Genomic DNA, 24,029 nt, shown 5'->3' with positions numbered 1-24,029 from the left:
TGAATAATTACATGAGTTTGCACTTTTTACCGCTGTCGTGGGGGTGGTTTTGGTGGTGGTTGTGGTGGTTGTTTTGTGTTTTGTTTTTTGCCGGGTTTGTTCGTTTGTTTTTTCCTCGTTTGGGGTTTTGTTTATGTGTGGTTTGTTTAAGTTTTGGCTGCGGTATGAGCTATCCCTACCTGCGCACCTTCCTTCCCGCCCGGGACTCCCCCCTCCCGCACCCCAGGAGCGGTTGTGGTCAGTGACCATCCCAATAGGGTCTTCCACTTCAGTCCCAACAGGACGTGGTGCACCCTCAGCAGCGGTCACGCCGTGAGCAGCCGGGCCGCTCTGGCTCCTCCAACCCTTGTTACCGAAGCGGTGCGCGGTTAATTAATCGCTGATGACGCGTCCCTCACACGCCCGGCACCACGTTCCCCCCCACGGCCGCCACGAAGGCTGCAGCTGCCGCCTTCCCCTTCCCTTGGCGCCGCCCAGGGCCGCCGCACGGGCCGGCAGGGCGAGGAGGAGGAGGAGAAGGAGGAGGCGGCGCGGATGGCGGCGGGGCCGAGCGGCGGCGGGCTGCTGCCCTTCCTGCGGCTGCTGGGGCAGCTGAAGGTGAGCGCGGCCCGCCCGGCGGGGCAGCGGGGCCGCCGGTGGGTGTGTGCCCGCGGCCTTTCCGCGGGGCGGCCCGGGGCCCTCAGGCGGGCTTCCCCAGCGATCGCCGCGGGGAGAGCGGGGACGCGGCGGGTGGCGCCCGGCCTGGCCGCCGCGGCCTGGCAGCGGGGCGGCTGGCGGAGAGCCGAGGCCTGCGGGGCGGGGGAGGCCCGGAGGCCGGCCGGGGGAGGGCGGGGGTGTCCCGGCGCCTCGGCGTGAGCAGCGGGGGCTGAGGAGGCCGCTCGGTGCTGCTGGTGCGTTCCCTGCCTGTGAACAGCAAAGCGATCCCGTCACAGCCTCGGGGGGCGCCGGTCTGTGGGGCGGGTTTTTCCCCAGGAGCATCAAAGCTCGCGGGAGCGTGGAGGTCACGGTGGGACTAAATTTTTTAGCGGCGTCTCTGAAGTGAGGTTCCCCAGAAGCGAAGGTTTTAATGTTCGCGTTGCTGTGACGCTCTCCTCACACAGAGAGTACCGCGGACGGGGTGGGTGTACAGGAACGTGGCGAAGCCGGAGAGCGTGTCTGATCACATGTACAGGATGGCGATGATGGCTTTGGTGAGCGAAGACAACAGCCTTAACAAGGACAGGTGAGACTGCCTCTGGTTATTGTGAGCACCTGTTCGCATTGTGGGAGAGCTGCAACCAAAATGCTTAAAATAGCTGTTGTCCGGAGGAAGAGCATTTAAAGCACACTGAAGGAGTGTCATGGAGGCACCCCGAAGTCAGTTTAGACAGACAACAAGCTCCAAGCAGATTTATTCTAGCCAGAAAGTATAGCCAATAAGCCAACTAGAAACAGGGTTTATCCAAATTATTTAGCGCTCTGATGATGTGAAAACCAGGTTCAGATACCAGTTGAGGAAATTATTGTTGTATGACCACATAAGAGTAATGAGGATCCACAGGGTGCCTGCATTCACTCACAAAAAAACCCCCAAACTAGAAGTGTCTTTCACTCAAGGGTGCCCAGCAGAGAATAATCACTTGCCCAGGGTGGGCAAGGGCTCACTCAAGGATGTATCCAGAAGGAAAAAACACCAAAAGAACGTGTGAGATGTACTCAATCACAGAAGGTCTCCTTAGACGTCCCAATCTAAGGGGAGGGCTCCAGTTCACAGACCTGCTGCTCTGAGAAGACCACTCAAAGGGGGTCTTTGGCAGGGGCCCTGTTTAATAGCCTGGTCAGATCTGGCTGTGGACATTACAACGTAGTCCAGAAGCTTCTCACCTTCTCTGGGCACCTGCTTTGTTGAGGACCCTGCCAATTGACTGAGGGTCCTACCCCTTCCATCCCCCCAGCAGGCTGGAGATGAAGTCACCCTGCCCTGGGGTGGGGAGGTTGTGACTGTCAGCACCACCCAAGGTATGCATATGGGGACAGGTACAGTGGGGCACAGAATGTGTTTAGGAGCCATCAACTGCCCTATTGAAGGCTCAGGATCTCATCAGGGGCTGTGCAACTGCCACAAGGAGTTTGAAATCCTTTCCCCTCTTGTTTTTCCTCCATCCTTTGGACAGGGTGCTGTTTACCTGGAGAGCTGAAAGGGGCTAAACACTTTCAGTGCTAAATTCCAGGTGCTGAGGCAAGTTGTTAATGTGGAGGCTCTGACCTCTTCTCTTGAGCCATAAGTAAGCGACCTGAAGACACTCAGTTAAAGCACATTTGGAAGCAGCAGACAGAACAGGCGAAGCCATACACCATGTGGGGCTTCACAGACTTAGCGGCAATAAGGAGCCTCTGAAATCATGTAGCATAGAAGAGAAAGCAGCATTGGTGTTGAATGAGTTGTCAAATCTAGTATGGGATCATGCTTGCTTTGTCCCTTCTGATGAGCTGATGAAACTAGTGAGGACTTTTTTGAGTATTATGCTGTAGATTGGTATAGCTACAGAGCCGCTGAGTGTGAGGTTATATACTGAATTGGGGATGGCTCTAGTCAGATTACCTTCTACCTGTTGCAGCATTACTGTGAAATGTGTAACATAGTTAGTTACCACAACATCTCCAAAAGCTAAACATACAAAAGCTACATACATTATTTTTGAATGCTGTGCTCTTGTACAAACTGTATTTACACTTGAATCTAGTTTTACAAGCAGCAGTAGCTAGAAATCAGACATTAAAATAATGCCAAGGTGGAAACTACGTCCCTTAGCAAAGAAGTGAAAAATGTTCTGTAAAATTTAAAAAACCCCACCCTGTAAGTTTTTGTGGTGGTGGTGTTTTTGTTGTTGTGTTTTTTTTTTTTTTTAATAAGGGGAATAAATTATGCAGTGACTTAGCTTTATGAATAACAAGATATAACTTAAAATGCTGAAAAACTAATTATTCTGTCTTTGTTTCTTGTCAGATGCATACGATTAGCTTTGGTTCATGATATGGCTGAATGCATTGTTGGAGATATTGCTCCTGCAGATAATATCTCGAAAGAGGAGAAACACAGGAGAGAAGAGGTATGGACATAAGGTGCTGAGCCACATCTGCAAAGTGTTCTGCCTGTTTTTGATGTTCTGGGGATGGTGAAGAGACACTCTAAGCAATCTAATACTCTCATTGGCATTGGACGAGGATGCCCCAAACTACCAAAGTTTTCAGCTCGTGATTTTGGTACATGTAACATTACTGGGTACGAAGTTAGAAAGGAGAACTTTTGAAGTAATGTTCGTGTTGGTCATTTATTCCTGAACTAGCTGGATTTTTGGTAACCTGAATTAGCCATGTTGACTAATCCTACCATGGAGTGAGGAGCAAGGAGTAAGTGCATTGGCAGTTCATGGTGGATCATTTGTGTGGTGCCAGTTCATGTGGTTGTGACAGAGACTTTAAACCGTTTGCACAGAATTCTAGACACAGGTGCACAGGTCATAAGCTTTTGAGTGCAGTGTCCCTAGAGTTATTTTACTTTTGGTCTTGTACATATCCAAACTGGTGGTTGTCATTTCTGGTTTGCTGCAGTATTTGAAGAAAATGTGAACCGCTCCTTCAGCCACGGCTAGAGGGCAACGTGGTGCCTCAGAAACTCTTTGGAGGCTACAATTAGCTCTTCAGACAGTGGTAAAAAAAAAAAAAAAAAAAAAAAAAAAAAAAAAAAAGTAGTGATTATTCCCCCCCCATTATGCTTACTTGTTTAAAACTTGGGGTTGGGGGTCTATGACTTACTCTAGGAGTAAGCTCTTTGCTAAGAAAGTAGAAGTTAAAGATCAAAGGGGTATTCAGCGCTCTTGAAGTGCTGTCTTCACTGACTGCAGTTTTGGTATTTCTTTTTTTTTTCCCAATGTACTTCCTAGTGTCTTCTTACACTAAACAATAAACACTTGTTTCCTGGAAGCCTCCAAAGGTGGTTTTGTCAACTGAGGATTTGGCTTAAACTTTGCCTAGAGGGAATTCTCATTTGTATTTAGGCAATGAAAAAGATATTTTGATGCCTAAGTATGCTTAAGAAGTTTTCTTAATTTCCAGCTCCTTCTGCTCCCATTTCACTCAGTGAGGACTTTGATGTTGACTTTGTGGGAAGGAGGGTCAAGCATTAAACATTTAGGCTGACTCTGGAGTACTTTGTTGTAAAAAATACACCAAGGGTAATGGTTTAATGAAGTGGCTTCAGCTGAATTATCAATATGCTGCTGCCACCGCAGAGTTCTCCTTTTTTGCCCTTTGCTTTGAAGCTGACATCGAGCTGGCTCTGAATTTTGCTACTTGTGCAATCGTCTAGTCTCACCAAGCCTAAGGCAGCAGAAAATGAACTTGATCTAAAAAACCAAAAAAAAAACCAAAAAAAACCCCAAACCAACAAACCAACAAGCGTTTTCTTTGGGGTTTGTGGGCTTTTTTTGGGTTTTGTTTGTTTTTTCTAGTTAAGTCATTTTGGCCCGCTAATCTTGAAATCTTATGAGCTCCAGAGTTGGAAGGATTGAGACCTTGATGCTTCAGTGTGGGGAGTAGCTGATCCCTTCAGCCACATTGTGAAAGTATACCCTGTGTTTGAAGTGGAGAAACAGTCATGGCACAAAACCTTTGTCTTGCCTGTGATGTTGGTTGTCTCAGAAGCAGCCCTTAGTGTTCCTAGGAAAACAGTAGAAATTGCACAGAAATGAGACTGATCAGCTGGGAGAGCACGAAGAGCGCGCAGAGCAATTTCTGCTTGCGGGTTATACCATCAGTCTGATATTGCGTTAAACCTTGTACCAAGGTTTTTTTGTTGAACAAATGGTATCTCACTCTGGGAGCACTGCATTTTATTGCTGTGGAGTATTAAACGGATTTTTTTTTCTGTGTTTTTCAAAATTTGCGATTTTTAAAGGCTTATGTTGTGTTGCCTGCCTGCCAGTCAGTAGCTGTAGCCCTGCTAGTGGAAATGTACCTGCTGAGTGACTGGAAGGGGCAGTTGCTTGTCAACACCAGGAGTTAGTCTTTGAAGTTGCTTTTATGAGCTGCATCTATAACCTATTAAGTTCAAATGTTGGTTCGCTAGTTAAATCTGGAAGGCAGAGCTGGTAATTGATGGCAGTTCCCTTGCATTTGACTTGACTGTTTTGCTCTGGGCTTCTTTTTGGACTCTTGAAGACATTGGATCCCCTTTCAAGTTGTTTTTTCTGTTCTGACAGTTCACTTAAGCATCATCCTCCACTGAGTGGTCCTACCGTCTCTGGCAGATTTATGTACAAGTGCACTTCAGAATAATATGCTGTGTAGTGTATGTTTCTACAAACCTGGTAGGAAGTAGTTAATTCTTCAAAAAGGTAATGATAAAAATGTGCTCGCTTAAAAATGGATAAATGGAAATAGCTTCTTTTTTTTTTTTTTTTTTAGTCAGCTATGCAACAACTGACCCAGCTTCTATCAGAAGACCTCAGAAAAGAAATCTATGGACTCTGGGAAGTAAGCTTACATTCTTTTAATCCTTTGGTAAAATTCAGAGTGACCTATTGTCCTCTTCCTGTTTACTTATGAATCTCTTATTTTGACCTCAAGGAAGGTAGATAAATTCCCTTGGGAGATAAAGCTAATGGTATGAGTCAAGGTCATTTTGGAATCTATTTCAAAAAGAAACCCCAAACTTTGGTAGAATAAACAGTTTCTGCCTTTGTCCTCTCAAGAGTTTCAGATGACCTATCCAGGGCTTGTATAACTGAAGGAAGAGTTTGTCTTCTACATCCAGCCCACTTGGCTGAAATATTTAGCAGTAACTTCTGGTTTTAACTTCAAATGTGGTCTGTTAACACAGTGCTTTTCTACAAACACCACAGATTGCTGGCTGGTCTTGGGTACCTTAAATATTTCTATTGGAAAGTATCTTGTATATTTGCAGGTGATTTAACTTTTTGATGTGAACTTGTGCTGTTAATTGATAAGATCTTTCATGTTTGCAAACTAGAGATGATTAGATTATTTCCAAACAATTCAAGTTTATAATTACTGTGCTTTATCTTCTCCTGGCATACAGTTGCATGAGGGCAAGTGCATCCACAATCTCTTGTTCACATGTTGCAAACAAAGCATTATATGTTTCTTGGACTCTATGACCCGAAACTGTATTTTATGCTGACATCCTTACTTTTCCACTTGGACTATTATTTAAATTCCAGATATTTGCAGTCAATTTCTGCCCTTTGTTACAGCACCCTGTTTGTGGTGTGGTTGTGTTCTGGTGGTGTTTTTTGGGTGTTTTTTGTTTCTCTCTGTAGTTTTGTGGTGAAACTGGCAATGGGGATAGGTTTTCAGTGCTGTAATTCAAGGTGAAGGGGGTTAACCAACATAACCAGATCTGGGAAATAACATGCATTTGTTTAGTGAGTGCTGGTTCCTTTTCCCCTGGGCAGCTGTTATAATTGAGGGAAAGGAGCTTTTGATAGATAAGAATAGTTCTGTAGGACTTTTTTTTTTTTGCATGTATATTTTTTTTCTTTGCCTCAGTCTTCCCTTATGATTGTAGAAGAGCCGGTCCAGTATGCAGTTAGTTCTTCAGCATGTTAGCTTTTTGTCATTCCCATTAATCATAATTTAACATATGCATACTTTTGATCATTTTTTCTTTGTTTCTACCTTCAGGATAACTTATTGGCATTGAGTGACTAATGCAGCAGTACTAGTGTAACCCACATAGCAGCAAGTGTAACCTAAAAATCTAATATTCACATGTAGTCCCTCTAGTCTTATTTTAAGTGGAACAGCTAGGTACTTCTTAAGAAGATTAAAAAAAGAAAAAAAGACAGAAAATAAGAAGCCTCTGATCACTTGGTATGATACTCTGCTCTCAGGTAGCCAGAGGCATTTCCCTCTGATTTCTTTTTATGAGTGAAGGAAGTTTTGGCCCAGAGCTGAACAGTGTCTGGGAGAAGATGTTGATGCTTTTAGCAAGTCCTTCCTGTGCCGTGGTGCCCTCACCTCTGCCCCTCTTTCCCTTTCAGCCCTACAAACACTGTTGCTTGGGACTGTGTTAGTGGGCACTCTGCAAGTGTGGTGTAAGGGAGACAGGCAGCAGAAGGATACCCCTGATATATTTTTACATTACAACTTAATGCAGAATATGTTTGAAAAATCCTTAAAGTAAATGAGTCTGCACGCTTCGGCTCTGTCTTGCTTTTTTATTTTCAAGAGCAAAAGCATGGGAGCAATTTTTAAAAGCCAGACTATGGTGTTTGAGAGACCAGTTACTGTTTTCTCCAAAGTATACTGTTATTTTGCACTCTTAAACACCTGGGAGGAGGAAACACTAAGTGTTTATTTCAGCGCTTTGCACAGTTGGGCGCACAATAGCTGATGTTTCTTGAGGTTAATGTGAGCTGAGTTATCAGTACGATCTGGTGGGTAGTATGGCATGAAGAGGCTGGTAACAGATTGGTACTCCCAATTAATTGCTGGAGGTGGGACAGACCTTTACAAGCAAACAGCCATAGGTCTCCTGCTCTGAAGTTCTCCTTTGTAATGCTGCCAAGAGTTTGTTCTCTTTGGTGGCCAAAACAAAAAAACAGTAGAAATAAATAGATTTAAGAAAATAAGTAGTATTTAAACAATTTAAAGATGAGGCAGAGCTCAGATTGAAAGGAGGAAAGGAATGTAAAAACCTTGAAATTCATTACTAAAACAATGATCAGAATGTAATTGAAAATTCAGAGCATTGTTCCAATCCAGATAGAGTAATACATGAATCAGTCATGGCTATCAAAATCTGGATTTCTTGACTTTCAAAGGTAAAGCAATACGCATAAGAACAAACAGGCTCCTAATAGTATGACCATGACACCTATCTGAGCATCACTGTGCTGGAATCACAACCCAGGATCTTGCCACGGTGAATGATACCCACACCCGCAGTTGTCGTCTTAAGATGCAGAAGGAGATGCCATGTTCTTTGGTCAGCAGGAAAAACTCCTCCTGCACTTGTGTGGCTCTCATGTGCAGAGCTGCTGTGTGTCACGGGTTGTGTGGATCCGAAAGCACAGATGGGCCGAGTGTGCACTTGAGCCTCTCTGGTCTGATTAGTGGTGGTGATGATGATGGATGGGGTCAGACCTGCCGAGGGTATCAAGGTGGTGGTAAGCTGCGCTGAAAGAAGCCTTTTTCTGCAGTTGTTTTTGGAAGTCAAGAGAAGACCAGCTGATGAGACGTGAGATACAATGCAGTAGATTTGGAAAAGAGAAAATTAAATGGCAAACCCATCTGCGGCCATCACTGGAAGCAAATGACAGCAAAATTGTTCAAGTTGACTAGTAATGTGAATGACTCACAAACGTATACTGAGGACAACTGGAGAGAGGGAAAAGGTAGCAGAGAGATTAAAGGACTTAAAGTCTGAAAGGGACCCTTTAATGACTCCCCTCCCGATCTCCTAGGAGAGACATTAAAGACAGAAGCAGCTCAGACAGATCAGACCAAAGAGATTAAGAAGGAGTGACAGGAGAAATGTAAAGAACAACCCTTTATATAAAGAACAACTATAAAAACAGCAAGTGGTGAAGAACAGTGCAAAATAGGTCTTAAAAATAGGTAATGGTAATACATAGGCACACACTGTGGTAATTCATAGCCTTAGCCAAGCCTGGAAAGATCTATATATATAAATGGGACCTGTTATTTAACTTGTGTGTTGTGTAGGGTTGTCTCCATGTCATCCCCGATTCAGCCAAAACACTTGGTATGTTTTCAAGATAGAATACGCAAAAGAATTGTGTTCTTAAGTCCTATTACATTTAATAGAAATTTAGCATGTAGTTATTTCAAGGGTTTTGCTCAATAGCAGCCTTAAAAAGAGAGTGAAAGATATAAATCATGAATATTTATGGAGCAGCTTGTACTAACAAAGACAATTCTAGATATATAAAAAGCTTCTAATACTCTGTTTCAGAACAACAAAATTGTTTTCTTATAACTGCAAATCTGTTCAGGAATATGAAAACCAGTGTACTGCAGAAGCCAAGTTTGTAAAACAGTTGGATCAGTGTGAGATGATACTGCAAGCGTTTGAGTATGAAGAGTTGGAAAACACACCCGGCAGACTGCAGGATTTTTATGATTCAACTGCTGGTATGACTTTTTTTTTCTTTCATAAATGAAATTATATATATAAATTGCCTTTATTTCTGATAGAGCAAGTAAGAACTAGTTTTTTTACTTATTGCTCAAGTACCCTAAATATTTTTGGGGAAACTTACTGCAATGTGAAAATACCTTTTATTTATCTGTATGTATTGAACCTGAATTTCATTTATGCCAATTTCCTTTTACATCACTTTTTACCTAGCGAGAGATCCAGCTTTCATTACACTTGCATGTGTTTAAGGATCTCCCTATACTACCAGACAGCTATAAAGGAGGCTTCAGTCTTCACTGATGCTCTGTCAGCAGCTTGTTTCTATGTAGTCTGTGTTTCATGAACCAGTGAAGTAAAATTTGTTATCCCTACATGAGCTGTGCTCTTGTGTGACCTGCTCAAGGTACATGTGAGAACCAGCTCAGTGAAATGTTTTAGGTGCAAGTGTGTTACTTTTTATTCTCTCCACTGCTTTTCATCTTTTCTAAAAGAAACTGACAGTGCAAAGAAAACTAGCTAAAATTGTAGTCTTTATTTTAGCAAGGGGGTTGAATACTAGAAGAGGACTGTGATTCCAAGGCATCCTATCCTGGGAAAAAACTAGGGGCAAACTTGGGGAGAGGACCAGCAATGACCAGGCACAGTCCTTGACAAGTCCCATTTATACCTTGGTGAGTCCTCAGGGAAATAATCTCTCTGAAAAGTGCAATAACTTGATTATGGAAGAAGGGAAAAAAGAACACCACCAGCATAGCTGGAAGGCTCAATATTCTAATTGACATCTTTGTCCTCCTGCTAGAACTCAGTAACTTAAACTGAACTGGTGTTTCAATAGAGCTTACAGCATATACCCTACATGCACCGATGACTGGGGTGGTTTCCTGTAGCAGGATGCATAGCATGGGATTGCCCTGGTTAGGGTGCATCCCTTTTTCAGCTCTTAAGCGTTTTAATAGAGCATGAAATATTTTTATAAGTTCTGGGGGGGAAAAGCTGTAGCTACTCTTAGAGTTATTCCGTAGTTGGAGTTAAATGGGAGTACTCCTGTGCTTAAAAGAATAATTTTACATTTATTTTGAGCCTAAAGCAACGTCCCTGCTAACCTTTCATTGCCAGCCTTTCACACACAGGAAAATGAGAGAGCATTTTAAATTAACTTTACCTTTCTTTTGTTTTGCAGGAAAGTTTGTTCACCCAGAAATCGTCCAGCTTGTATCTCAGATTAACACAGAAAGGAATAAAAAAATAGCTGCTACATCTCATCCACATTCCTGAGGTGTTCCTAAACACTGTAGCTATAATAAATATTTTGGTTTACATTCTGTGCATTATTTTTCTTTCTATAACTTCACTAATTTTGCCAGCAGTGTTTTGGTTTTTTTTCTGTGCATTCACTGCTGAGAATCCCAGGACTTCTTAGAAAGAAGCTGGTAAATAGTGACCTGCTAGATCAGAGGTTATGGCAAGGACCAAATACTTAGAATTTTTCTTTTTTAAATCGGCCTCTGATTGATGTAGTCGCAGTTACACATAAATTCTCCACTGGGGAAATTCAGGTAAGTTTAACGATTAGCTGATTGCAATTTGAGCTGTTGATGTAATGCACTGATGGGGACAGGCAGTTTTGTTCTGTGTCTTCTAAGTACATACGGATTTAAGTACCTTCTGTATCAAATGGGTAAATATCCATTCACTGTGTGACCCAGAAGCGAGACCAAAGAGCATATTTCTCCAGATGCTCTTGACAGAGTCAGACTTAAAGATGGGATTTCTTTGGAGTGCATAAGCCTTAAGAAATGATGGTGGATAAAAGTGGTAATGTCACTAATTGAATTTTCTCAATACATTTATTGTTTCATACAGTTTTTCTGCTGTTCACATATTGTTTCAGGGGATGGTGCTGACATTTCCATAAGGGCAGTATTCCTGACTCCTGGCAATTTTATGGACTCTTGCATGGGCTGTTGATAATCACAGAATAGCTGCAGTTGGGAGGGACCTTGGGAGCTTGTGCAGTCTAATGCAAAAGCCCGTGTAAAGCTGGCCCTCCCTTGGCTACGCTGTCACATGCTGGCCCTGATTCTGCTGTGGTAGTTTTTAGTGGAAGTAATAATGCTAATATAAAAGTATGGTTGTCAGGTAAAGCTGTAGTAGTGGTAGATGCCATAATGAGGCCAGTGTCTGCACAATTTACTGATGTGTCTTCTGTGCAGCTGGAGAAAATGAAAGTTTGCACCTGGAAAAATGAGATGCTAGAGACCTGGAGCTACTTGTCTGTCTTCAGCCTCCTGTCAAATGAGGCAACATACAACTAAATTGAATTGCCATCCCCTTTAGAGGCAGGTGGTTCAGCTGAGCACCCATCTTCAGGCCCCACGACTCCAGGAAACGTCTCCTTTACCGAAGTCTGCGCTGGGTTCTGTGGCTGGTGCCTCTGGCTGAGGCGCGGAGCTCTTGGCTGAGTGTCCAGCACAGTGCACAAAATGTGCAGAGTGCGCTGGTCCATGTGAGACATGGGGTGCCTGCTTTGCTCAGGGAACCCCACAAGGCAGCAGTTGTGGAAGGACAAGCTGCACTTTACTGAGTGATAGGGAACTAATGAGTGGTTATTGGTGGCTGATTGTCACACTGCATGGGTGATGGAGTGGGGCCCACTGAGCTTTGTCCAGGACCAAGCATTCTTCAGCATTTTTATTCCACCGAGAGGTGTACAAACCATTGTCTCTTATTTTGTACTGAATGCCAAGCATGAAAGAACTACAGATGCCTTGGAAGAGAACTGGGAACATTCCTCACAAGCAAGAAAAGCAGCTTTAAAAAGATGTTTGATACAAACACAGCACAAGTGCTACCCCGGCAGGAACAGTCGGTTCGTCCAACGCAGCAGGAGGCTTTGCGGGCTGGCGATGTGCTGTTCTGCAGGGGGCCCACGGGCTGGAGTGCAGAGCCTGGCAGCAGTTCAATAGTACAAGAAAGGTAAATATTACTCTGAGAAAGAAAGATGTGGTTTGAATGCGTGTTGTGTGGGGTTTGTTTCTATTTGAAAGAAATCCAGCAGGTACTTTGTCTAAAATTACATCCCCATCTACTCACTGCAGGTGCACTTGTGTGCCAGTTTGGGCACTGTACTTTAGTAGAAATAAGAGTTGGTTGGGAAGAGATGGGAGGAGAAAGTGCAACTAGAAATCAGAAGCCATGATGAGAGGTTGATAGAAAGGTTGGCAAGCAGCCTGTGGGGCTTCAGGCTTCCTAGAGCAGCACTGAAGTGCACTGTTCACGTGTAGGAAAATGCGGGACCCTGGATGTGTGACTTACCAGGGTAAATCCTCTATTCCCCATGTCCCTCTCCTAATCTGCACATCAGCATTTCACCTACATGTAGTGGCAGTTGCTGGGATGACAACATACAAGGATTTACATGGAAGAGAAGCTTGTCTGGCCAACCTGCCTCCCCTAGCAGCTGACAGAAGCTCCTTGAATTGTGCTCTTAATGAATGTAAAGCAATTTACTGCTATTCCAGAAGGATTTTGCTGTGTATATACATACACACATAAATATATAAATAAAATGAGGTCTAAATTAGTGTCCTGTAGGAGCTGAGAGTGGTTGGACTCCATGTTTTAATCATGGTTTGGCTGCTGGCCGTGCTTAAAAAGGAAGTCAACTGTTTTAGACTGAGATGTTTCCTGCCATGCATGTCACTTTTACTGAACCTGTTTCAATTCAAACCCCTAAATTTTCAAAATTTTGGCCACAGATTCCCATGGGGAATTTCACATCCAGGAGGGACTGAACAGATTTTAAGAACTAGGAATGGCAGATGATGTTCTTGCACTTTACCTTGGTACTCTGCTGTGACATAGCAAGGCTTCAAGATGCACAGTAGTACTGGTAAATACACAGAATTAAAAAGAAAACATCACAAAATGTAAAAGAGTAAGAGAGACATTTATTTTTAATAAGAGTATCAACTTCATTTACACAAACTAAGTTGACTATTAATACTTTATTTATTTAAATAAATTCACATTTATGCACAAAACCATGTAAAATAAGCTAGGAAACAGTCACAAGAAAACTGTACCAAAAAAACCTCATTAGATTTGCTTCCATGCTAAAAATCACACTAAAGAGGCATTTGATATAAATGTCCAAAGCTAACTTACTTATGTCGAGTAGAACATTACAAAAGGACTTCCAACTTCGTAAAAACTATAACAAAAGCCACACAGGAAAAAAAATCACTTAAAGCCAAGTTTCCTCACAAGATTTTAAGCAGTCTGTAATGTCAAACTCACTAACACTGAAGCTTTGGCTTATGCTAAAAAAAATGCATCCATTTTGCAAGTAGCCAGACTCTTTTCCATCTTGTTTATTGACAAAGTTGTTCTCAGCTCACTCTGGTGAACTGAGTAACACAACATGCAGACTGACTGGTGCTCACTAGACAGCAAGACAGTGTCACAAGTGTGCTGCTCTTTTTTTTTAGAAAAAAATGTTAAAAGGATGCAAGAAAACATGCTGAATCAAAGCTGACTGGCTCTTAGTGAGCAGATATAATGCAGTTGGTGGAGTTATATCCTGGACTGAAGCACAACAGAATTTGACACCAAAAGTGAAGTACCTACTCATCCTGTGTATTGTAAGATAACGCGGTTTACACTAGCAGCTCTCAAATGTGGACTGAAGGTGTGGGCTCACTAACCTATGGCACATCTTAAGCCAATTCTTGGGTTTGTATTCTTTCCCTTAAGGCTGTATCTTGACACAAATAGACCTTCCCTTATTTTTGAGGGGAAGACATGGAGGCAAAAATATTAGGGGTTCCCTCCGCTCCTCTTCCTTTTGTAATTAAGTTATACTGTCAAGTCTTACCAAATCACAGACAGCAAGCAATGGAACTGAAGCTTTTCCAGCTCCAACAATAATCTTAAATCAGCAGCTGTGATCAGTTCAGTTTCTATATGAATGACTGGGTGTCTCTTCCTGTCTGTCCTCCTTGACCCTGCTGACTCATGGGTGGAGGGCAATGCCAGACTGTACCAGTGAAGGAGAGAAAACTTTTTGTGACAATAAGTGATTTAATTCCATTAGGAAATAAATCATGTACAGACACTCCTGAGCTAAGGGCACCTGGTATTGACCAGTAGGCAGCTGGTATACGGACTATTGCTGGCAATAGAAATCTTTGCACAGCTCTAGGTCCATTTGTCTCATGTGGCACTGAGAAGGGAGTTGGAAACCAAGAGATAGAAAACAGTAAACTAAAACAAATAAGAGACTGGGAGATTGTTGGAGGGAAGTTACATGAAAATGAAAATTATTTTGGTCACTTAACATGGATTTTTAGAGCATTAGAAGTCAATAACTTGCGTGATGTTTCTGTGGCGTACAAAGTACCTGATGATAAAATGGCCTGTCCAAAATACAAACAGAGGAAACGCTTCTCCAGCACAAGGCCAGGGAGACAGTTTTCCAAAGCTGACAACACCTTGTTGAGCAAGTTGGGTGGTGAGGAAGGTCTAAAAATCACAGGCTGGGCAAGTCTCTAAGGGAGGCCTGGAGGCTCAGGAGCGCCTGCAGTCTAACACTGAAGCTCTTCTTCGGTCTCAGGGAGCCGGGTGCCAGCAAGAGAGCTCTGAGCGCTGGCGTGGGCTGTGGAACTGAGAACTTCTTCAAAACTGCCCCCTGTGTGGCTTGTCCCACCAACCTTGGTCTGAAACGAGGCAAAGAAATAGAACAGCAAGTACCTCTCTGCTCACACTGTGCAAGTCCCATTTGCATTGCACCCCATGGCCACTGAGGGCTGGGAACTGTTCAAAGCAAGCAGAGAACACATGGGGTTAGGTTTTTCTAGAACAAAAGCTATAAAAACAGTCAAATAAAGCAACCTCTTTTCTTCCCCCAGTTTCTAAACTTCTAGGCTGCAATCATAAAATCTGCCAGTGGCATTTATCATACGCTTGAAGAAACCAGCCCCTAAGTATTAATAGATGCTGGCAGGATCCTAGATCCTACCATTACACTTAGTGCAGTTCTTGACATGAGTAGCTCACACTGGCTTCACTGTTTTTTCCAGTTCTACACAGGCTGGATAAGAGATGGGTATTAAAATGAACTGGTTCATTTGCTGAGTAAAGTGGCCCATCTGTCAGCAATGGTAACACAGCTGCTCCCAAAATACATAAACCATACTTGGATTTCAGAGACTAGGACTACAGTAACCCAAGAACAAGACCAGCAGCTTCTCTCCCTTTAGGTAGTGTAGCTCTCTAGAGACTGATATATAAAACTGCTCACAGCATTTTCCTGGGGGGGGTGGGGGAGAAAGAAACACAAAATTACATAAATGAAACATATGACAATGTGCTCACAGGTCATCTACTTTCAAAATGCTTCAGTTTGTTGTATTTGTAAATGTAAGTATTAAAAATAAAACCCAATACGACTAAATCTCTGAAATAGAGTTTTCATAACAAAGACATCTGAAGATTTGGAAACGATCAAGACTAAGTGACAAAGCTGTTTTGACTGGGTTGTCTTGGTAAGAGAATGTTCTTTTATGGCTTGGCTTGCTGATATGCTCACCTAAAGTGGACTGAAGCCTGAAAATAGGGCAAAACTTTTTACTCCATCTTAGGACTGCAGCAGGGCTTAAAGAGAAGCTGGCATTTTGTCCAGCCTGTCAGCCACTGAATGCTTAGGAAGATTATTTTAATTAAATGAGTTTTGTGTCCTAAGTTTCCAAAGGGTTAATCCTATGTAATCCACTGTTTCATCAACTAGCACAGTACCTTGCCAAGCTTGAGAGTTCTATAAAATAAGGTAGAAGTAGGCTTGGTATTTGCTCAGACAGTTTGAGTCACAGTTATTAAAAGCTCCCATCTCAGGAGGTATCTGTATCCAGTCTAGTGCGCTGTGCCGACTTTATGGAAGTATCGGTCCATCACTGATTTTTGCAAACAGCAATACAAAATACATGTATTGTTACATGTTGGTAGGCCCAAACTTGCAGTGAAAAGGCAGCGACTGCCTGGTAAAGCTGCTATTAAGTTTTCATGGCAAAACACGTTACTTTTATTTGCCAATTAAAATTCTCGAGAGAACATTGATTTGGCCTGATCAGAGCGATTGTGAAAGCAGACTGTTCCTGCACTATTTCAAATGACTCAGATAACGTGCATCTGAATTTGGACACCTCAAAATCGGCAACATTAATGCAGTTTCATTTTCTATTTGCTTTTCTGCCTACTCTTCTATCCGAAAACAAGAATGATGTAACTCACTTTACCAAATGCCTCTGGCCAGTACCTCGGTGTTTACAGCAAACATTTAATTCATCTGTGTTCTGATTTTCAGGAACATTGAAGAAGAGTTCGGCATCCAGGTCCTGCTGATTTTCAGGGGAAGCTGAACTAATACACTTCCCTAAGAAAGCTGCAACCCAAACTCCAAGAGCAAATAAAATCTAACTTGAAGTTTGACTTCTAGAAGTATGAAATCTGAACATCAGTTTTGCCCGACTACAGAGCATTGTAGCACCACTGAAGATCTGTAACTAATATGGAAGGGGGAATATGATAACGCTTGTGCTATGCTTTTCTTTTTTTCCAGAAGCCTCTCTGGGAAGTTCTCCACTTTTTCAGACAACAACAGGATCCTATAACCAAAGGGACAGCCTATGATTTCTCCCCCCAACCCTCCACCCCCTGGTTTTCCAAATCTTCCAAGCCTTGGAACAGTGGCAGGGAAAAGGAAGAACAACGCTAAGACATTCCCAGTTTTCCACAGCCTATGCTGGTGGCACCCTAGGTCCACGCCTCCAGCTTCCTTTCTCCATTTGCACAAAGAAATGAAAGAAAGAAAATACAGACAAAAAAAAATTGCAGAAAATGCCAGTGGGTTTGCCAACAAAGATGGACAATGAAGGTTGCATGGGATGTGGAAGATGACTGTAGACTCGAGACTTTTGTTTTGTCCTCCTTAACCTGAGATGGCTTACATGATGATCTAAGAGCACCCAGAACATGACAGGCCAAGAGCTGGCATGACAAATAGTCTCCTCTAGAAGAATGCCTTTGCTTAGTCAACAAAGATCAGGCTCTTAAAAGCAAAGCAAAAGGCTTTAGGCTGTCCCTCTCACAGGCTAGCCATAAGTGTAGGAGGAATGGATGTGTGGAGTCCAGAGCAGGCCAGAAGCACACCTGGGAGTTAGACGTACTACTGGAAGCCCTGAGAGTAGGTTTAGTATCCAAATGGGTACAAAAAGTGCTGCACTTCTCCACTGTAGTTTCTTCTAAGTTGTGAGTGGTAAAGAACATGGAAAAAAAAAAAAAATCCATTTCAGGCCTCGTGTTCCAATGAGCTGCATCCCTTGTCTAAATCAGCAGAAGGAACATAAAGAGATAAGCAAGCAATACACTTGACTGCAACAGACAGGAGTTCAGACCTTCCAAGCTGATGCACCCCACTGCATGAATGATTCCTCCTACAGTGAGGTTGATTATAAAAAGCATTTGCAGCTAAGGTGGAAAGATTTATAGGAAGGTGTAAACAGGCACTGAGCTGAGGCTCTGGAGGTTGGTGTTCTCTTCTAGCTCCTTGGGAAGCTCCCAGTCCTCCTTCCCCACCTGGGAAACTGAGGTGATGTTTCCTTCTCTGACATGGTGTAATAGATCTGACATTACCCTACACTATCATGACATCAAGTTGGCAGAACAGCCTATCACTGAATAAATGTGAACATTCAAAAGGTGAAAATAATAGAGCAACTCTGCTCATTCTTTGATGGACATGCATCTTTAGAAACAAAAATAACTCAAGCTCTCTGCTGCTTACTTTCCTCAGATTCTGACTGGAAAATTCTGTCTGCTTTATGATCTCACAGTGGCATGGAAAAGACAGACCTTCCCTATGCACCTGCTGCTTCAGATCTAGCTGTAATTTGCATTTTCTGTAACAAGAAATGTCCTCCTGTCCCAAGTGGAAGGCCATTTTCTTGCCTTTCTAATGCTTTACAAGTCATAATGCCCTTTGGCATTCATCTGGTATTTTCAGTTCCCCTTAAAATGAGGGGTGATCAGCTTGGCCCTTGTTCGCTGACAGGCTGTACTTGAAATGCATTGGGATGTTTCTATCACAGCAAAGTAAAACGCCATTATATGAGCACACTTGAATTTATCTGATGAATAAGAACTATTAGGAGACAAACCCTCTTGTTCTTCCCTTGAATGTGCCTTACCACACAGCAAAGATTAGCTCCCTGCAAATTTGCCATGCTCTGTCCTGCCAAATAAGAGCCTTAACGAGTGCTATTATTTTGCCCTGGAAACATTCAAGGCCAGGCTGGACGGGGCTCTGAGCAACCTGATCTAGTTGAAGATGTCCCTGCTCATTGCAGGGGGGTTGGACTAGGTGGCCTTTGAAGGTCCCTTCCAACCCAAACTGTTCTATGATTCTATTAGTGATAACCGGTAACTTTGGCATCAGACATTCCTGTCCCACTGCAAATACGTCAACACAGTTTTGAAATTTTAAATCCAGAAAAAACACGAAAATTTGAGAGGAAACACACCTGCATTAAAGAAAGACGAGCTCAGTACTAAGAGCACACAGGCAGCGTGAATCACACTCGAGTTACACAACAGCTCTCACCAGCTGAGTAAGGGCCACTCGGTGAGTACATCTCTAGTACTGAAAGAGGGGGAACTCAGGGATGGAAGTTCACTCTGCAGGGCACACGGCTGCCTCTGTCTGGCAGGGCACAGCACAAAACTCATGAGGCCACACTGCCTTCAAAGCCTGACCTTCCACCTCCACATGGCTCTGCCTTGCACAGCATGATCAACTGTGGTCACACATGAAATGTCTCTGCTTACCGTTGTTGTATGGCCATACTTCTGGTATTTCTGAGACTGTTTACTCTGGCAGACAACGAAGTAATTTCTTAGTAACGAAGCAGAGAAAGACTTTCTCTGCATATTGCCTTGATTTTCCATTGGCGCTCCTGCAGGTCTGTGAAATTCTTGATGGAACAGCAAATACAACTGGTCCCTATCATCTCAAATGATAGGGACAACTAAGCTGTCACACTTTAACACACACAGCCATGTAACTCTAACCTTTACCTTAAGGCTTGTGACAGTGGTCTCAACCTTCTCCTCAAACGATTTGAAAGTTGGAGAATTCCTAGGAGAAAAAGAAAGTTGAAGGAAGGAAGAAGAGTCACTTGCAAACGTAATGGTGTAACTTCACAATTCGGTCAGTTCTTACCAGGCAACAAGGCTAGGACAGAATGAAGCACGGGGATATAGACCGCTAGAGTACAGTCACTTGTGCTCTGTCAGTCAAATCCAGTTATAGTAATTGGATGAGTATTTTTGAGCTACGAATTTGTAATAGCAGAACCTGCCTAGTAATTGAAACCAAACAGTGACTGGCCTGCCTACCCTCTGATACGTTTATCATGTTCTCAGAAGAAGAACCAGAGAACACCGGCTGTAGTGCTGCATTTCTATGGTTTCAACCATTTGTCTTGTTGCTGTAATGAAATTAACATTTTTTTCAGCTGTTGTGCAAATTCATAATCTATATAATTAAAAAGATGACAGTTTAATGTCCTGAGGCTAGGATGAAGGAGATTAGAACTAGATAGAAAGTGGGTCCCAAATGCCTTTGAGGAATCCTGACTCCCCACTCCATGATTTTGTGACTGCAGGTGTATTCTGCTGCTTTCAAAGACAAAGTCTGTAGGGATGCTTGTTCCAAGGGTGCCCATCTGACAAAGCTAAGCCATTCTCTGCCTTTCCCTGCCTGTACAACGGAACACAACACTGTTTTGGGGAAAACTGTGAGTTGAACATATCTGAAAAGAAGATTAAAAAAGGCAACAGATGTGATTTTCCTTCTTAAAGCAAATCACGTGTTTGGTTTGCCTGTCAAACTTGTTTGTTCTTTCTTCCTTTCTCTCTCTCTCTCCAAAATGTGAAACATAGCTTCTCTCTCATTTTAGATGCATTCAATTTTTTACATTTCTTCCTGCAAACAGAACATACTGACCACAATTAATATCTGCCATGTAATATGAATATAATGCATATGCTATTTTAAAGTGAGAGTGTGGATCCCCACAGAGATCTGTACTCAAGCTGCCCCTCAGTTGCCAGATGGATGTCTCTTCTCCCCTTTTTGCAGCAGCTTCCCCACTGCTGATAATCCGCGTCCCACGTAGGAAGACAAGCTAGAAACAGACAAGCTGGAGGGAGCACAAAAACTTGTCTCCTCCTCCAGCAGCTCAGCCAGCACAGGGGACTTGGGCAAATCTACTATGGGTAAGGGAGACCTTCTTCTGGTTCTCTGCTCCTGATTTGACAACTGAGAGCTCAATTAGAGCACACATGTGCTTCAGTAAGTGAAGGCTCTGCAGCTCAGAAACTGTTGTCCAGCAGGGTTCCTCTTGTACTTTCTTTACCACAAGAAACAATGGGGTGACAGGATCTCCCTAAGCCCAGTGCAGTATAATGAAGCAGTTACTTAACTGAGTGTCTAGTTCTTCAGCTTTTTTTTTCCCCACCTGTTTATTGTGGTATACCCGCAAAGAGATTATAGGAACTACTACCACTGAAAGTGCAGTGGTAACGCCAAACAACACAGCCGGCACGATGAACTAAAACCATGTCATCCATTTGTTCTTACATGAAATAAAACCTAACAGTGATCTTTAACCACAACGGAGGGTGCCCTCAGAGCAGAACAATGAGGCAGAACCACTTTACCCTGGCAGGTGCCTCCATGTCAGCCAGTGGGAAAGGCAAACACTTGCAGGAGCCTGCGCTTCATTTCACAAAACGATGAAGCCAATGGCTGCTGAAACTTTAGTGTTCCAGTTCATCCTCTTTGCACATTCTAGGAACTTACCAGGAGCATCATGATGGTGTCTATTTCTGCAAATACATTTACATCATATCCCTCATCAGGCTAAGTTAAAGTGACCCTAATTTAAGGAAAGGGAAATGGAAGGCAGTTGGAAAAAATAATGCAGATTTACTTTTGGTTTCTGTTAAATAGGTGACAGACTTTTCGCAGGGTAAGAAGGGTCAAAAGGAGAGATAAATTGAGTTTTATGACTTACATTTGACCCATAGGTCACACTGGTGAATGTTTGCCTTAAACTGTCCACCCGCTGAAGCTGAATGAATTAGCATCCATCACGTAGTTAGGAGATTGGTTTCATTTGTTTTCCCTACATGCTTGGCAGGGAGTGGGGATACTCATATATTTAGAGGCTGAGAGGGTAAAAAGCAAGCTGGATCCTAATTTTATTGAAAACAGTCAGAGCTTTACTTGAACAGACATCAATATTTGGCTGCATTCAGTAAAGCATGATTATGGCCATTAAAATATGAAAGCACTCATATAAAATCCCTCTATAGGAGCATGAGCCAAAGCCTGCTGGAGTGGAAAGCGTCTCTGATGTTAATGGGCTTTGGATGATGTTCTAGAGACAGCAAAACAATTGCATTTCAGATTCAGTAATACAAACCTGATAACAATCAACTACTCAAATACCTCTCAGAACTGTTTTGTTTATTCGACGCTTGTACAAGAGATTAAACAGTTAATACAATTAAAAGGAAAATAACACAGACAGCCTGTCCTGAAGCCCTTATCTACATTAATAACCTAAATTGATTAAAGTGGGACTATTCATCCAAGTAAAAACTGCAAGATCAGGATGAAAGTATGCAAATCCCCCCTCATTACACTGTTCAACAACACCGTAGCAAATAGAACATGGGTAGCGTATTACCTCATCGCAGGCATGCTTATGGAATGGCGAATAGAGTAACTGTGGGATTAAAGCAAAAGAGAAAGAAAATAAAAGCTGTAAGATCCAGTTTGCAACATGATTATAAGAATTATTTTTTAAAAAATAAACTTAAAAATATAGAGAGACATATTTTCAACAGTGCTGGTACTCTTCCTTTCCTGATGGCAACGGCTTGTCAAACTCACTTGGGAGTTCCAGCTCAGTGTCAGAACTGGGGATCTTAGCACCACATTCTCATGTCAACTGATCAGCAATTTAACAGGGCTCAAAAGAACGATGCATAGCAGCTCCTGGAAATACCCATTTAAATGATGCAGACCCTCGCTACCTACAGAGATATGCAACATATGACACAGGAACAGGGAGCGACCTCCGTGTCCTGCAGTGGCATTGATAAGCTCCGTGTTGGGAGCCTCGGGTTTGTGAACACAAAGAGCTGGTCCAAGGCAGCAGGTGAGGAGGCAATTGCTGGTCTTTGTCATATGTGCAATGTACACAGCCCAGACAGCCAGCACTGGCCTCCAGTTTGTATAGCACAACAGGCTACCTAAACAGGAGGTTTCTTCAACCAGAGACACAGCTCTCAGCCGCAGCAGTTGTTGTCCACATCTCTGAGATGCTTCACCTTCTCCTTCACGTCTCAACCTTACCAAAGGTAGAAAGCTGGTTTCCACAGCCCTCATATGGTTCTCCTTGACACACTTCTCTCCTCGGACCTCCCAGCAGCAAGAGTATTGGAAGGTTGGCAAGCAGAGGATGGAGCCTCTGCACCCCTCAAAGATCTCCAAATCCTCTTGCACGCCTTTAACCCTGCAGATGGCCATCCACTCTAACCGCTTGGCTTACATTAGCCACATTCTCCCGCCTGAGCCACGAAAGCCAACTCTGCTGTCATGGCATCACCTATTCCCTGCTGCTGGGACGCATCAAGCCTGTTCTGAATACTACTCTTTATTTGAAGTGTAAAAACTGCCCGTAAGTACATTTAGATCTTAACATTATACATAAATTGCACACTGCAAGAATATGTATAATTTCAAAAATCCATTCATGGCTACCTTCAGCCTGCTCAGATTGAGAACAGCGAGAGCTTTACTTTAAGAGATACCAACATTCAGCTGCAATCAAGCAAAGCATGATTATAGCATTAAAACATGAAATCTTTCGTATAAACAGCACGTGTTTGTTCTAAACTATAAAAATTCAGAGCAGCACTATGTTCATATACATACAAAAGATTTTTTTTTTTTTCCCAGATTAAAGATTCAGAAATGGAGGGCGGGGCGGGGGGGTGCTGGAGGAAAGAGCTATTTGGCAAGCAGGTGGGACAGAGAGATTTTATATTAACTGTTTGTTGTTGTGTATATTTTAAGGCTTCAGCTAAGCTCAGATAGACAAGAACTGACAGCAGACAATGCAAATGTTCCATGTTCAATTTTTTACATAATTTTTAAGACTTGTGAAAGATTAGCCAAAACATTTCACAAGTGCAGCAAATCTTTAACAGCCCTACTGAAATTAAACAAGCATGCTTGCCATTTTAGTCTTGTAACACAAGACAAATAGGCAAAAATAAGATTTTCGAAGTATTTCAGCATAGGCTGCTCCTCTTCTAATAGCAAAACATTCCAAATATGAAGGTCTAAGAAGATGACATTGTGCCAAATTAAATTTGCACAGCTGAGAGATGGCAAGTGACAGACAATCTGAATACTAAGAGCACGTTTCACTGAGTTCGTTTAGTTTCTTTAAAGAGGTAAGGATGCAAGTTACAGGAACAGTGACAACGTCTTCTTTTACTAGAAGCCTAAAACATTAAGCTTTTTTGAAGACACACGTGTCTGTGATGCTGATTACTGCAGAGGCAGAGAACAGAGATCCTTCCTGACAAAGGTTGCTAAACGTTACATTTTGATTTCACATCAGAATGAGGTAGAAATGTCAATTTATGCCCCATTTTGAATTTTTCTCAGTGAAGTAGGAGTCCGTGTTAGGATTACTTAACTGAACGGAAGAACTGTTCTCCAGCTGTC

The 24,029-nt window shown here is 42.8% G+C and overlaps 2 protein-coding genes across 6 annotated transcripts in view; one reads left to right on the top strand and one right to left on the bottom strand.

Annotated features, from left to right (window-relative positions):
- The first annotated feature begins 414 nt into the window (after positions 1-414).
- Positions 415-10,485, top strand: HDDC2 (HD domain containing 2). Of its 2 annotated transcripts, none has more exons than XM_065632331.1 (6): positions 415-597; positions 1,101-1,222; positions 2,987-3,089; positions 5,446-5,514; positions 9,021-9,159; positions 10,347-10,485. In XM_065632331.1, exons 1-6 carry the CDS (start codon positions 535-537, stop codon positions 10,439-10,441), a joined length of 591 nt encoding a protein of 196 aa, XP_065488403.1. In that variant the 5' UTR covers positions 415-534; the 3' UTR covers positions 10,442-10,485. The 2 variants fall into 2 exon arrangements, with proteins under 2 accessions (XP_065488403.1, XP_065488404.1); XM_065632332.1 differs by lacking the exon at positions 10,347-10,485 and adding an exon at positions 9,707-9,827.
- A 2,755-nt stretch (positions 10,486-13,240) lies between these two features.
- The window catches only part of TPD52L1 (TPD52 like 1), a 36,896-nt gene continuing 26,107 nt past the window's right edge, over positions 13,241-24,029 (bottom strand). For 2 of the 4 annotated variants that reach the window (XM_065631744.1, XM_065631746.1), the window contains 3 exons: positions 21,976-22,014; positions 19,295-19,355; positions 13,241-14,883 (listed from right to left, as the gene is read on the bottom strand). In XM_065631744.1, coding sequence (XP_065487816.1) covers positions 14,752-14,883; positions 19,295-19,355; positions 21,976-22,014 — 232 coding nt within the window. In that variant the 3' untranslated portion in view covers positions 13,241-14,751. Of the gene's footprint in view, positions 14,884-19,294; positions 19,356-21,971; positions 22,015-24,029 lie in introns of those variants that run through there. The other 2 variants (XM_065631749.1, XM_065631745.1) reach the window with 2 other exon arrangements.

This window comes from Caloenas nicobarica, chromosome 3, assembly GCF_036013445.1.
Source record: "Caloenas nicobarica isolate bCalNic1 chromosome 3, bCalNic1.hap1, whole genome shotgun sequence".
NCBI lineage: Eukaryota > Metazoa > Chordata > Aves > Columbiformes > Columbidae > Caloenas > Caloenas nicobarica.
Note: the sequence above shows the minus strand (reverse complement) of the source record. Positions and strands in the feature narration are given on the sequence as shown.